The sequence below is a fragment of the Coloeus monedula genome (genome assembly GCF_965178545.1).
Source record: "Coloeus monedula genome assembly, chromosome: 8".
NCBI classification, from domain to species: Eukaryota; Metazoa; Chordata; class Aves; order Passeriformes; family Corvidae; genus Coloeus; species Coloeus monedula.
The window spans coordinates 10,016,740-10,031,627 of record NC_138788.1 but is presented as its reverse complement, the minus strand read 5'-3'; the positions used below and the strand labels follow the sequence as shown (position 1 = coordinate 10,031,627).

General features: G+C 40.8%; 1 protein-coding gene across 1 annotated transcript; it reads left to right on the top strand.

Annotated features, from left to right (window-relative positions):
* The first annotated feature begins 504 nt into the window (after positions 1–504).
* Positions 505–10,780, top strand: GHITM (growth hormone inducible transmembrane protein). Its single transcript, XM_082285957.1, has 9 exons — positions 505–616; positions 1,986–2,145; positions 3,668–3,767; positions 3,999–4,110; positions 5,366–5,507; positions 6,552–6,660; positions 7,762–7,950; positions 8,522–8,693; positions 9,519–10,780. Exons 2-9 carry the CDS (start codon positions 2,017–2,019, stop codon positions 9,604–9,606), a joined length of 1,041 nt encoding a protein of 346 aa, XP_082142083.1. The 5' UTR covers positions 505–616; positions 1,986–2,016; the 3' UTR covers positions 9,607–10,780.
* Positions 10,781–14,888: the final 4,108 nt, after the last annotated feature.

The window sequence follows — 14,888 nt, the reverse complement described above, 5'->3', positions numbered from 1 at the left end:
TCTCACTCTCTCACACCCGTACACTGCTCCTCTCTCACTCTCACACCCGTACACTGCTCCTCTCACTCTCTCACACCCGTACACTGCTGCTCTCTCACTCTCTCACACCCGTACACTGCTCCTCTCTCACTCTCACACCCGTACACTGCTCCTCTCTCACTCTCTCACACCCGTACACTGCTCCTCTCACTCTCTCACACCCGTACACTGCTCCTCTCTCACTCTCACACCCGTACACTGCTCCTCTCTCACTCTCTCACACCCGTACACTGCTCCTCTCACTCTCTCACACCCGTACACTGCTCCACTGCTCCTCTCCCACTGCCCCCCCCGTCCATCCCCGTACCCCCGGCCCCGCGCGCGCGCGCCCCCTGCCGGCCCGGCCAACCGCGGCCTTCCAGAACCTTCGCTGCCCTGGCCAAAGATGGCCGCCGCGCGCCGCGTCACCGCCCCCGCCGGCCAATGGCGCCCGCGGGCCCCGGGGTCACGTGGCGGGAGCGAGCCGGTCGCGGGGGCGCGCGGGGCGGCCTGGCGTCACTTCCGCTGCCGGGGGCCGGGCGCAGCGGGGCCGAGCGCGCAGGAGGCCGCGGGGACTGCGCGGGGCGGCTCGGGCCAGGTGCGGGGCTGGGGTGGGGCTGGAGCGGGGCTGGAGCGGGGCTGGAGCCGCTGGCCGGGCGTGGGCTGAAAACGGGAGAGGGCCTAGTCCGGGCTGAGGCGGGCACCGGCCGCCGCCGCCCTGCCGGGGCTGGGAGGGGTTTCTGCGTGCTGTGGTGCGGCAGTGACTCTGCAGCGCTACGTTACGCGTTTGCCAGTTAATATGTGGGAGTGTTGTTCTGTTTTTAGCTCTCGGGTCTCTGCTCTCCTTGCTCTTGACGAAGCGCTTGAAGTTACCTTGCTCTAAGTACTAGTTTCCAGACAGAAAAGTTACAATCACTGAGTTGGCCCTGTCAGTTCCTGCAGGCCGTGTCATCCCAGTGGAAGAGCTGCGTTTAGTGGCACAGTCAGGATGTACCTCATAAACTACTTCCAGTTACAAAAGCAGCATTTCGTAACTGCGCCGCAGAGCAAAATGACTTCCTAGCAGGCGGATTATGTTCTCTGTCGCTCTTCTGTGATTAATGCGAGCTGAGCAGCGCTGTGCGTGCTTGTTTCTCACCCGTGCTTGAATCTGCTTTTCTTTAGAATACTCTTAGGTTCTATTGGACACTGCACACGTAAGGAATGAGCGGTCGTTTGAAAAAAGGCACTGGTAGTTGGGGTGTTCTGTGAGATCAGGGGTTGTGTGTAATTGTAGTTAAAGTACACGTGCCTCTAAGGCCTTGGGGTGTTTCGTATTACGTGCACCATTTGTGGCAGTGAGCTGGCAGTTTTCGTGCTCCCAGTGGAACACACAGGCTGGTTCTGCTGGTGCTGCCCATTTACCCTTGAGTGGTGTCACTGTTCTCTTTGCTCAGGACGACCTGAGCTTGTGTTCTGGGCTGTGACCCTGACTGAATGCTGTGCCCATAAAGCTAACCGATTCTTTAAAGCATGGCTTACAATCTCTCTCCAGGTGTTTTCCCACCACGTATATTGTGCTGTTTGCTCATTTGGGTTTAGGCTTAGATAGAGTTTAAGTAAGTTTGGAGAGCAGAGTAGTCATGCAGTGTTGTGTCTCAAAAAGAAGGTTAGTTGCTAAAGCAACTCAAATGTAAGTATGTAAAGGGTGTTGATTTAATTCATATGTATGAAAAGTGGCCTGTTCTCCTCTTTTTGAGTAAACTGTGAGAGAGGAGTCTCTGATGAAACTGGGAAACACACAGGTAAAGCAAGGTTAAATAGTGTATTTAAGAAGGTTCTGCCTTCTGTTATACTGGTTTTACTCCAAGTTTTGTTTGTTTGGGGTTTTTTACTACTTTTACTGTAGTTGAGAATGAGTAGTAAGTGTACCTTGTCTGAAAACCCTGTAACAAAACAGTAAACGACATTTTCTTGTGCATTTGCAGGAACACAGTGTGTTAAGTTATCTCAGCAACCATGCTGGCTGCCAGGCTGGTGTGCCTGAGGGCACTGCCATGCCAGACTATCCGCCCCACCCTTACTCAGGCTCCCCCAGCCTTGAGGAGCTCCACTATAAAAGCACACAGGCTGTGGCAGCCTAGCCAGGTAAGGTAATTCTCTTTCTGATGGCCCTGACTGCACGTATTGTAAAGGGTTGAGTGTATTGCCAAAAGAATCACTTTGCATGGAGTACCTGCTGTAAATGAGCATGAGCCTTCTGCTTGTTTGAGGTACCTGCTCTAATTTACTGAAGGAAGAATGTTGCTCAGGGGTTTTAGAGCAATTGAAGTGAAATCTTCTGTTCCAATGACTGACCTGTGTCTTGGAAATTAATGGGCAAAAGAGCTTAAAAGAGGTAGTTAGGGATGGACAGGCCTTACTAAGTAAGGTGGGAGGAACAGAAATTCTTGTCCTGTCTCCCTGTTCCCAAATTAGAGTCTTAACTATAACATTAAGATAAACACTTTTCAATTGTTTTAGTCCCAATATGTGTTTAGAGCTGTAACCTAGGTTAGAGCAATTTCTGAGCTATGGCAGGACAATCACAGGTCTAACCAACTTTTTTAAAAACCAGACTGTCGTTATCCTGAGACACTGTTTATTCTTCATTGAGAGAGGAAGTCACAGACCTGCAACTCACAACTATTAGGGGCTGTTGTTGCTCTTCTGTCACTGTGATGGAAGTGCTAGTGGCAATTCTTCACCTCCTTTGTGTTTTCCTCTTAAGCATTTTAAGCTTGTAGGTGCATTGAGGGGTTTTTGTGTAAGTTTTCTAGCATTGGGCTGGATTTCATTAGTTGCTAAACACAACCACGCTGAAGGGCTCTGGTAAACCTCCTGAACTGTAGTGCTCTAATGGCTGATGAGAGTAATGCTTGTAGGTTTTGTGTTTTAGTGTTGAAACAAACTCACAGCTTGATGTGAGTCCTTGGCTGCTCAGATGCAATTTTAGTTTAAAAAAATCTTGTAAAAAATTGTCAGAAGACTTCAAAAGTTGTTCTTGGAGTTAAATATGACTGTATTCTGTGTTGCTCTTGCAACTCACTAAGACTTTGAGTAGAATACTATAATTACTTGGAGCCTGTCAGCCTTAAAAACCTTGAGTTTCTAGGCCTTTATTCAAGGTTTGTTCTATAAATCCATCTTAGACTTGAAAGCAAAAAATATTGTGCTGCTTTTCCAGCTGTAGTGTCTGTATAGTATAAGTATTGTGCAAGAATATTTTTTACATTAAAGTGTTTGCATGAAGAGTGTTTTAACATAGGAAACAAAATACTTTATTACAAACTAAAAAAGTAAAGGTTATGTTTTCATATTTAACAAAAAGGCTTGTGGCAGCGTTTAGTATGGTGGGACTAGAGTAGAAGAAATGCAGGCTGAAAATCCCAGCTTCTGGAATTCACTACACTGGTTCTCTACTTCTAGAATATGTGGATGTTTTTTCACTAAGATTCCTAAACTTGAATGTTCACTTGTTTTCCTTGAGCACAGTTGCTTCGTATGTATGAAAGTAAGCACAGATTAATAAAAGATTAATTGACAATTTTATGTGTTGCAAGTAAGTTGATAAGAATATCTTCTATTTTATTTCATTATATATTTCTTAAGTTATTTCTGAATTTAACAGAGTTATGCCACCAGAGTAAGAACGGGTGCAAGGCGTGGAAAACTCGGCCAGGAAGTGAAAGAAGCAGCATTTGAGCCATCTGCAGAAACTGCACTTAAAGGTTGAGTAGCTCTGCTTTAAATACTGAGAATTTTTGAAACTTAACTTAAAACTTCCTCGAAGGCATGTTTCCTTCAAACCATTGAAACTGACTTGAAATTAAAGTGGAGCTTTAAGAAAAAGACTAACATGGATCAGCTCTTGCAGATAAATCAAAATTCACATGAGGATGTCGTTAACTATCCAAGGAGAAGCCTAAATGAGAGTGTGTATTTTTTATTTCTTTATACAGCTGATCGCCTGGGGAAGTTCATTGTTGCTGGAGGGGCTGCTGTTGGCCTGGGAGCCCTTGGCTACTATGGGATGGGCATGTCCAGTGAGATTGGAGCTATTGAAAGAGCTGCGTAAGTAAGATGGCTTACTTCTCTAATGAAGCAAATCTCCTCCTCTTTATCTGTCTCTTCTTTAGCTGCTATCACCCAGTGTACACTCAGCTTATGCTTTTCTAAGCTGTGAAGAGAAGACCCCCCTACCTATGTTTCTGCAGGTTTTTAAAGCAAAATTAGAATTATTTGGCCTTAAATGGATAGTAACCTGAGTGAGTTTGTTTTGCTAAATCTTACACAAAGAGTATATGAATCTGTCTTACGAGGTGTGCTCCAGATAAGGAAGTGTGGTCTTCTGAAAAGCATTGCTGAGACCAGTTTCCCCAGTGTTCCTGTAAGACTGCTCATTAAACTTTAATACAGCTGTTGGAAAAAGTTTTCATTAAACACAATATCTTGGCTCAAGCTTTGACAAACATGTTCTTAAAATTTTGGTGAATTGCTTTTTGGTCAAAAAAAACCTGGCTGATGGCAAAACTATACTTAGACTTAAAAGATGTGTAGTAATAAGCATGGGCTTGGGAGAAATGTGTGTTGGAGACGTTTTACTTTATTTTGCATTTGTATTTGGAAGTGGCTGTCTGCATTTATACTGTGTGTGCTACTTGTGTCTATGAGAAGCTTGTCATAGAGCTGTGTCTAATTTTTTTTCTCCACGAGGTTTGAATAACAGGTCAAAAGAGTGAAATGGGAAAAAATGTGTGCGCTATGTTTAAATCTAGCGTTAACAGAGAAGCTTTTTGTCTGTAGTGTGAGCAAATGATACTGCACAAACTCATGTCCAGGTCTGTTGCTATTGTTAGAGCTCTCAAAATGACATTTGTGTCCTGTGGTGTCAGATAATCATGTGCACTGTGACTCAGCAATTTGGGAGCTGCTCAGCAGGCTGCTTAGTGCCCGTACATATTCTGTAGACCTTTTTCCTGAAACCAGTTTGTTATATTTAAACACCAGTCTCTTCTGGTGAGAAGAGATTTTTTTCTGTAGTTAAAAGCATTCATTATTCTGTTTTCAATGCATGCTTCTTCCTTCAAATTGAATTATAGTTAGCATTATGTATCATTTTCTACTGAGTTAACAGTAGACTAAACCAGCAAGATTGACAAGTTCAGTCCCCATTTTAAACTCGTGGCAGAAGTTGCTAGACACACTATTATGAAATCTCCCTTATATCCATAGCTACAAATGCATTTAACAGCTTGATTGTATTTTTAGCTGCTCTCCATCCTGAACCTGGTAACTGCACAGCTCTGTATGACTGCTTATTTTTCAGTATTTGGCCACAGTATGTGAAGGACAGAATTCAGTCTACGTACATGTACTTTGCGGGCAGCATTGGCATGACAGCTCTGTCTGCTGCAGCAGTGAGCAGATCTCCTGCACTCATGAACCTCATGACAAAGGGCTCCTGGCTGGTAAGCTTTGTTATAAAAACAGAAGTATTTATTGAGAAATGCCCCCTAATGTAATGGTTGGTATAAAAAAAATGCAAAATGTAAACTACTTGGTGGAAAGTAAGGCAAACTTTACCCTGCATTAGCATCCTTATCCATAAAGACTATTCAGGTATCCTAATGACACTTTGTGATGTAAGAGTTGGATTCTAGTCACATTCTAACATCCTTTTTCTATACTACTTTGATGGTTTGTCAAAGACAAACTGCATGACAAAAAAACCGCTGTGCTATCCTTAACAGCTGTATATATGGAAGTAAGAACCTCTTAGAAATAGCTACCTAAAGCTAATGGCACAGTTTCTGTTGCTGTCTGTAAACAGGCACGGAGGTCCCTGTGCATTCTTACTCCTCCCTGTGCTCTCCTATGTAGCTCTTTGAAAGCTGTCTCCTGTTTGCCAGGGAGGAAACAACATTGGTGGGTTTAGTACATATTCAGTGTGTTAAGTGGAGTGAAACAATAACAGTTAAATGCCAACACCTACATAACTGAGGGAGATTTATAAAGCATCATTGGTGATAAAAGTTGTACAGTTCTGACCAGTTTGGTAGATGCTGGATGATTCTGCTTGAAATCATCGGTAAGAAGAGGCAGTGAGGTTAAAAAAATCATTGGTAGCAAAAGCCTGTAAACTAGGTGTTGGCTTTGGGTGGAGAAACATACAAGAAAAGAAGGAAGGCTAACACATTTTAGGTGCCTTAATGAGAGTGAGGAGCAGAACTATGGGTTTTCCTTCTCTTACTTTACACAGCCAAGAGATTGTTGCCAACTTAACCATTAAATTTGGATTTCTAGAAAACTGAGTAAAAATAAAATGAAAATAACTGCAAGCTAAGATCTGCAAAGATTTGACTGTAACCTTACAGGAGTAAAATCAGTGAATACTCCCAACTGTGATTAGGTTGCTGTTTTCAGAATTCCAGTGTTGACTTTTACACTAGGAGATTAGAATGGAGGCCATATGTCCATATGCCAACTTCAGCTCTGTAATGCTGTTTCTTCAGGCAATTGGTGCAACTTTTGCAGCTATGATTGGTGCTGGAATGTTGGTCAGGTCCATATCCTATGAAGGTAATCCAGTAGCTAAACATGCAGCGTGGATGATGCATTCAGGTATGTGGTTTTAGTGTTTGTTGTAGAGTTGTCTGTGCTTCAGTGTGACCAGATGCTTGCTTTAACAAAACCTTGGCTTTAAAGTAAATTTTTATATATTGCTATAGGAGAGTTGAGATTTTTCAGAGATCAACAAGAACTCCTGAATGTCAGGGAAAGATGTCTTAAGTGTCCTTAACAGAACTCTAATGTTTTTCATAATCTAAAAGTCATGCTCAAGTTAAATTTGATGTATGTATGCTCCACATTGGGTAGAACTAGATGTTTTCATAACTGCTTTGGTTTTGTGACTGCCTGCTAATACTACAGCTTCTGCAAGCACTCTTGCCTACAGTAACCATTCTTCAGCTGTGCAGGATAGGAAGTATTTGAAAACCTGACTAGAAAAAAAAAGATATTTTAGTATCAGTTTACTTCTGAGATGTCTGTCCCTCAGGTATTTAAACTGTGAGCACAGATAAATTTCTCACTAACAACAGCTAATTCAGGTAACAGTGGCTCTCATTTTTCAAAACTTTTTTGCCAGAAATATTTTGTAGTTCAGAAAAGACATGTGGATGTTGGGCACTGGAATCATATTTGCCTCTCCAGAGCTAACATGTCTGGCAAGAAGAAGTTATGTTTATTTTAGTGATTGTTATTAAGTAAAACAACCTAATGTGATATTAATGACTAGATAGACATTTCCTACGAGACTCTAGCAAAAAATTACTTACTTGCCTAAGCAGTTGTTGAATCAGAAATCTGTCCTGCTTTTCAGTGTTCCATGCTCCTAATGCCACTTTGTAGTTGATTAGTCTGTGCTAAGTATCTCTTCTTACCAGCTCTGTTTTGAAACAATCAGTATGTTGACTTTTGTTAGTCGTTTTTTCCCAAGATGAGCTCCCTGAAGTATTCCAGTGCTAAATGAAAGTACATAGTGGAATTTAAGGTTGCTAATTTATTGTGCTCCCTTCTAGATAAGAGCACAGTCAAGTGCATTGGTGTTTTGTCGTGCATGGATCAGTTTGAGCCATGCCATCTGATTGGAGATGAAATAATCAAGTGGGTTTGGCATCTGGTGTTCCAAGTGTTATATGTGTTCTGTTTTCCTTTGCCTAGGTGTCATGGGTGCAGTGGTGGCTCCTCTGGCCTTCCTTGGGGGTCCTCTGCTGATCAGAGCTGCCTGGTACACTGCTGGAATCGTCGGGGGGCTCTCAACTGTGGCCATGTGTGCTCCAAGTGAAAAATTCCTGAACATGGGAGGACCACTTGGCATAGGCTTAGGCTTTGTTATTGCCTCTTCAATCGGTAAGATACTGTTTCAATACTGTCATACAAAGTAGTTTTTACAGTTAAGCTACTAAGGTGCAATTCACAGTTAGTTGCAGGCTGGTCTGTATAGTTAAGATTTGCCTTAAATATAGTCCTTGCTACTCCAGCACAGCAGAAAATACTCTGTCATATTTGTTCTTGAAAACAAATGTGAAGTTAAGGTTCTTGCAGATGTTAATCTGACAAACGGCTGATAGCGGTGCCTTGTATTTTAGTTACTGCCAGTCAGTATGGAAGGCAGTAAATGTGATCTTGGTTCTTGATCCACTTGTTTTCCTTCATGTGTTTTGAGGCATTGGTGTAGTCACAGGTTCTTTCACCTGAAGAAAAATACACAGTTCCCCTAGGGTGTTCAAAATTACTGGATCACATTGTGTATGTGACATCTTCAGTGTGCATGCTAAAACTCTTGGTATCAAAAACATACCACAAAGTGAGAATTGATTGCTTACTGAAAAATGTGTGCTCCAGTGACTGAAGTTTGACCTGACTCAGAGTAGCAGATACAACACAGTTACCTTTAACACTACTGTGCATTCCTCTCCAGGATCCATGTTCTTGCCTCCCACCTCTGCTTTTGGCGCTGGCTTGTATTCAGTAGCAGTCTATGGTGGCCTGGTGCTCTTCAGCATGTTCCTGCTCTATGATACACAGCTGGTGGTCAAACGGGCAGAAACTCTGCCCTTTTACGGAGTGACTAAATACGACCCCATCAATGCGTAAGTGTTCTCTTACCACAGCTGAGCTCAGTGTCTGGGTAAGAATTTCCCTCACGTTAGATTGAACTATGCTTTAAAAATAGCCTTTTGTGTATTGTTCAAAAGCGTATTGCTGTTAAATGTGAAAAATCACAGGGTTTGAAAACAACAATTAGAAAATAGCTACTAAAGTTAAAACTGAAATTGTTGTGAGAAACAGAATTGAGTGTGTGGTGTCACATGCCTCCAGCAGTACATTCTAAAAAGTATTTTTGTTTTCTAAAGCACTGCTGGCAGAATTTATAGCTGCTTTCTGAAAATAACTGTCAGCATCAGTTGAGAGAAAAAAAAAGTTAACCTTTCCATAGTCATTTAATATTTATTAGTCTTTGGCACTAAATAAAAAAGCTGCAATGGTGTGATAGATAGGGAAGGAAGGATTGACTCTCAGTAAAGACCAAGTCTAATAAGTAACTTTTGTATACATGTCTGTCTGATTCTAGGTGAATTCTTACCTCCTTGGTTCTGTTTTAGTCTAATTAATTTAGAATTATACCCACCTTCTTCAAAATTCTTGGAGATAAACAGATCAAAGTTCATTATAAGAGCAGAGGCTCCTGTATGAGAGCAGTATACTGTCTGTTAGGATTTCTGTAAATAGCTGTTGCTGGCAGAGGTGGTAGAAAAAAGTACAGGTGTTCTTTGACATACAAAGCACTGAGGACAGTCATAGCTGGGTTTTGTTACAGATGGTTCATGCAGGCTCTTAAAATGAAGTATAATGGTGTGAAACACCAAATAATTCTGTCTGTTAAACAGTACTAACTGTGATTTCTTGTTTCCTAGATGCATGGGTATCTACACCGATACACTGAACATCTTCATTCGTGTGGCCACCATGCTTGCAGGTGGTGGAGGTGGCAGGAAAAAGTAAACAGAGACTCCCCTTTGCAACTGATTGACAACCTACCTAGTGCACATATTAAATAAACACTCATGGTTAAAGCAGTAATGCTCCAAGTGAGAATTTTAAAGCATTTCAGCATATTGGTTCAGTGCAATGTGATTCAGTCTTTAGTTTTTCTTCAAACACTTTCCAGCTCTATGTTTAAAATAGTCTGAATTGCTTCTAATTGTTACATTATTTTGGGAAAGTAAATTATTTTTAATATATGAATAAAATAGTCCTATTTGCTTTTTAATGGGTTTGATGGCAGTTCAACTCCTTTTTTTTTTTTTTTTTTTTTTTTTTTACTGTTGTTGCATAGTAAAGAAAGTCATTTTTGAACTGATATCCCATTGGCAGATAGGGGCACAAGCTACTTCATGGGATGTTGCTTAGATGCATCAATTTTCAGTTAAGTTTCATAAAGTTTATTTCAGTGACATCTTCAGAAGAACTGAATAAATTGCATATGGCACTAAATGCAATCATGACTTTGGCCTGGGCAGAAATTTCAGAAAGGTTTAAGTAGTTGTCGGAAATGCATTGGATTTGACAGGTTAGCTGACCAAAAAGTCTAAAGGAGACAAGATGTGGGAACTATGCAGCATTTGTCCCATATGAACTTCAGTCTCTTTCTGGAGAAAGACATGAGAATTCCTTGCTTTAATGTTGACTGGCTATAATAGCTAGCTTATTTTGATACTAGATGTATAAAACTGTTGAATGGCAATATAGCTGTGTCTTTATTCTGGTGGCTTAATTTCTGTATTGTGGATGAAGGTCTCTCCTTCAGGAGAGCTCCTAGTGGTCGTCTCTTGGAAGCTTGTACAATTGGCACAGAAACTGGGAACTGAGGATGGCATGCTGTAAACCCCAGGATCATAAATTTGCCATATTGTTGTGTGCTTTAGTCTGTTTAACTCTTCTCCAAATTTATATGTTAAACTTGGTCTAAAAGATATGTTCCCTAACAGTGAAATTGGTTTAACAGTAAAAAATTTATACTTTGCAAACTCTATTGCTATATGGTGAAATAAAAGGTGAGTTCTTGGGCCAAGAAAATTTCGACCTAATGTCAACAGCTCAGATTTTCAGTTTCTGGTAAATATGCTATGTTTATGTATTGACCTATGAACAATAAAATTCTAGCCTCACAAGCTGACTACTTTGACTTTCCCTGTGTTAACAGAAATACTTTTTTCTGCAACTAAAAACTTGGTGAAGAGTAGTACAAATATTTTTTTGGTTATGGTTACAATCTCCTTTGTAAGAGAGTATATATTCTTCTGTGAAAAAATCTGCAAAGATGATGCTCAGTTTCACTGGCTAGCACCTTTTTGGGGGTGTTTCCCCAGTTGGAAGATAGTGAGTATACTTGAAATTGTTCTGTTGGTGTAACCTGTTGGCCACTGTTGCAGCCAATGCTGCTTTTATGTCTGTCACACACTGTAGTATTTTTTGACTCTTGAAACAGAGGGAAGAAAGAGTGGATTGTGAAGAACCTTGTTGCAGCTCCTTTGTGCCCAAAGATTATAAACACAGTCTAGTTCCTGGCACTATTACAGCTGGAGGGACATCTTTAGTCCTTAGAAGGAAGAAATCTCTGGTGGATCATGTCAGTTTTAAGTAGCCTGTTCAGAGAGTTTTATCTTTTTAAGCAATTTGATACCTGTAATTTATAAATACTGTTACTGTAGCTGAACACAGCAGTGTGCTTGTCCTCAAATTCTGAAATCTGCAGGGAGCTGTCTTAAAATTTGAACATTTGTGCTTGTTACAAAAGACCTTTTGTCTACATTCTGAGGCTGAAGTTTTAGAGGTTGACTATGAACCAAGGGAGGGATTGTGGACTGTTAGGAATAGTGAGGTGTAGAAATCAACACACTGCTTGCAGGAGGTGTTTGCATGGAAAGTGACCTGACCAACAGGAAATGTAAGAACCTTTTGAGAAATAGTGCCTGAAGAAACATGAGCATCACTTGTGCTCAATCTTGTGGAAATGTGTGATTTGGCTTCTGTGGATGAGATGACAGCACTAGCAGTATTTTCCTAGTGTTGGTCTCCAAAAAAGGAAAAAAAGTGGTGTTCTTTTACATTTGAAGTCTTTAGTCAAAAGCGAAGCTTTATCTTAATTAAGGCAGCTCTGATTTGATGGAAGATGAAAATCTAAAGCCAGTACTACAGTCAGTGACACTTGGCACACCTTACAGTCATAAAACTGGGCTTTCTTGCAGGTCCAGGCATGACTCATTGAGACATAAATCGATTCTGGCTAAAAATTCCCCACCTTTTACAGCAATTCCTTACTGTGTGTGCCAAAGGACATTAAAGGCATAAACATTATGTTTAGTCCACAATTTAATTAAATTCTGATCCTTGCTACTGATTATAGCTGGTTTCTAAGGATTTTCATGATGTTTCAAGTAATTCTCCTTTTAAATCATCATCTAAATAAGCGGCTACATAATATTTAATCATTTACTTGAATTTTATCAGGAACATAAACCAATTATTTTCATAAGAAAGTGTCCTTCACAGTCAGCTAGTATAATTAAGAATGCCAGATCTTACTGACACGTATTTTAAGTTTGCATAGCAGAATGCAACATGAAGTTTAGATCTCACCTCATTAAATTATTTAATGTAATTAGCTTTGCAATTTTCATCCAGTTTGCCCCACGTCTAATGCTGCTGAAGGCTGTCAGGCAATGCGCACTACTTTCATAAAACCTTTAGAACAGTTCACCTATAGCACAGTAACAGGTCATGCCTGGTGTCTTTATGCAACTCGAATTGGTCCCAAGAAGAAGATTATTCCTTCCTGTTCTTGCTGTCATTAAAGAGCAGAAAAAAAATTTTTTTAACTCTTCAATATTTGAAAATAATTCAGTAATGTAGCGTAATTTTCCTTGAACTTCAGTTTATAGCAAACTTGGAATTTAGAAATTGTTGCCATAAGTTCACTTCAAATTTTGGAATAGACCATCTGGAAATAAAAAAGAGGAATTCATTTAAATAACCCCTCAACATAGTATTTAAGAACTGGATTTTTATTTCAATATTCAGCCGTCTTGGTGACCTTTAGTCATCGTGAGAAAGTGAGATGGGGAAAGCAAGACAGACTCTTGCAACACAGGAAATGATCCATCAGTCTGGCAGCCACAGTGGGGGTGGCTGTTCAGACCTGTCACCTGGCACTGGAGGGGTAGCTGAGGCATGTGACCTTGTGGCACAAGGTGTGACATCAGGCACCAGCCCAGCATTCACCTGCCCTGTTCTCCCAAATAAGACACAGAACTGATACTGTTGAAACACAAAACTAACACGTCTGAGAGTGCTGGCTGTTGGATCTAACCACCTCTCCTTTGCCAATGATGAATAGGAATAATTCCTTCACTCAGTTTTGACACCATTAGGTGTGCTCCTGCAGACATCATTAAGCTTCTGAATCAATCTTTAGTACTGCTGTAAGGCATTTCTTTTATGAGCTTGTACACAGGAGTTAAGCCTTTACTGCAATGTAGTGGTGTTTGTTTTTCCTAGTATGAATGAGCAACCATGTAATACATTATGTATTACATAATTATATTTTGTATTCTTGCTGGTGAAGAACACCAAAAAGAACTACTGAAACTGTTTTTTTTAATTATCACAGTTTCCTTTAAAGAAAAAGCATGACAGCATGTTCTTGGAAGGTTGGCCAACAAAAAATTTAAGTGGGATAGGGAAGAAAACAAAAAGCTTCTAACCACTATCAGAGAAATTTAATAAAAATTTTAACTGGAAATATAACTCCCATGAAAAATACTAACTATCCCATTTTATAGATGGCGTGGGGGTCTGGGTATCAATGGATGTACCAGACTTCTTCTGAGACAGTAACTCAGCAGCACTGCAATGGTGAGATAGCAGAGGTATGATAATGTATCAAAGTAATGGCCTTGGAGTTACAGGTCTTCCTTTATTGAGTGCAAGTCTAAAATCATTGCATCATCCCACCTAGACTGGACACAGGGTGTTGCACATCTACTGACCCTACCAACTCACCTTATTCCTGACTGTAGTGATGGTCCACTCAAAGATGAGGATCACTTTTTTCTTCCCAGGCAGTGCAATACGTCCTCATCCATCACCATCTTTTCTAAGAAAAATGATGCTGTAAGTTAAAAAAATCCAACAAACTGCAAAACCAAACGTGAATTGCATGTCTTGTAGCACTACATTCCTTCAGGACTTCTGAAGAACTTGTAGGAGCAAGAGCCACTGATCAGATTTCCTCTTCCTGCCAAAGACAATGTTAGCAAACAAAATTCCACGTGTTTACAAATTATATTTGAGTCCCAAGGGTTTGAGAAGAACTCCCAGCTAATGTGAAACGCAAAAATCTCACTCTTCTGTCATTTATGGCTTATAAACAGATGGATTCATACAAAACTTGGTCTCTTAAAAGCTTCAGCAGAGTTCTCCTGTCCCATCAAACTTCTACCTAAAAGTAAGCCATTGCTGATTGTAGGATCAGGGGTGTTCAGTCTGGACCGGGCGTAGACGGATGGTGACGGGTGGAGATGGATGGTGACGAGAGATCTCTGTAGTCAGATCTTGGAACATGCGGTTTATTGCAAAGGGCGTGGGTACAGGGGCACTGCTTAGAGCTGCAGCTGGCAGCTCTGAGCAGGCCCAAGAGAGCAAGAGAGTAAGCAGGTAAGTAAAGAGAGAATAGTAAGAGTCTACAGTAAGAGTGTATAGTAAGAGTGTATAGTAAGAGAGAGCATGAGTGTCTGAAGTCCTGGTTACAATACAATAAATCATCTTCTGTACTGAATATTCTAATTGTCACTAACCAATCTAATACAAGATACAAATCCTATAGCATTTACATACAGCCTATAAGAGTTCTTATATTACCATAGAGTGTTACATCTTAACTTCTAAAAACTACTCTTTGGACCCCTTCTGCTGAGCTAGTAGGGTCTGCTCTGACCCTTGGACCTGCCTGCAAGCAGAGGGTATTGTTCAATCAAGAGGGGATTACCTTCAGTCGGCCATACCATTGTTTTCCAGTTGTTCAGTAACTAAGACTTGGTATCTCAAAGGTGGCTTTCATTTCGATGTCGCTTATAGTTTTCATATTCCCAAAATCTTTTGTCAGGCAATCATATTTATAAGGCTTTCCTGTTTCATCTTCCCCAACAGCTGATGATGAAGTCTTTTTTCTTCTACTCCTTCCTAGTCACATTAAGTACAACTGAGGTAACCATAAATGCTTTGGG

Excerpts from the sequence above, each read along its gene's own strand:
- GHITM (XM_082285957.1), top strand. The coding sequence starts at position 2,017 with ATGCTGGCTGCCAGGCTGGTGTGCCTGAGGGCACTGCCATGCCAGACT. Across the intron at positions 3,768-3,998 it reads TGCAGAAACTGCACTTAAAG|CTGATCGCCTGGGGAAGTTC; the intron begins GTTGAGTAGCTC and ends TTCTTTATACAG. Across the intron at positions 6,661-7,761 it reads AGCGTGGATGATGCATTCAG|GTGTCATGGGTGCAGTGGTG; the intron begins GTATGTGGTTTT and ends TCCTTTGCCTAG.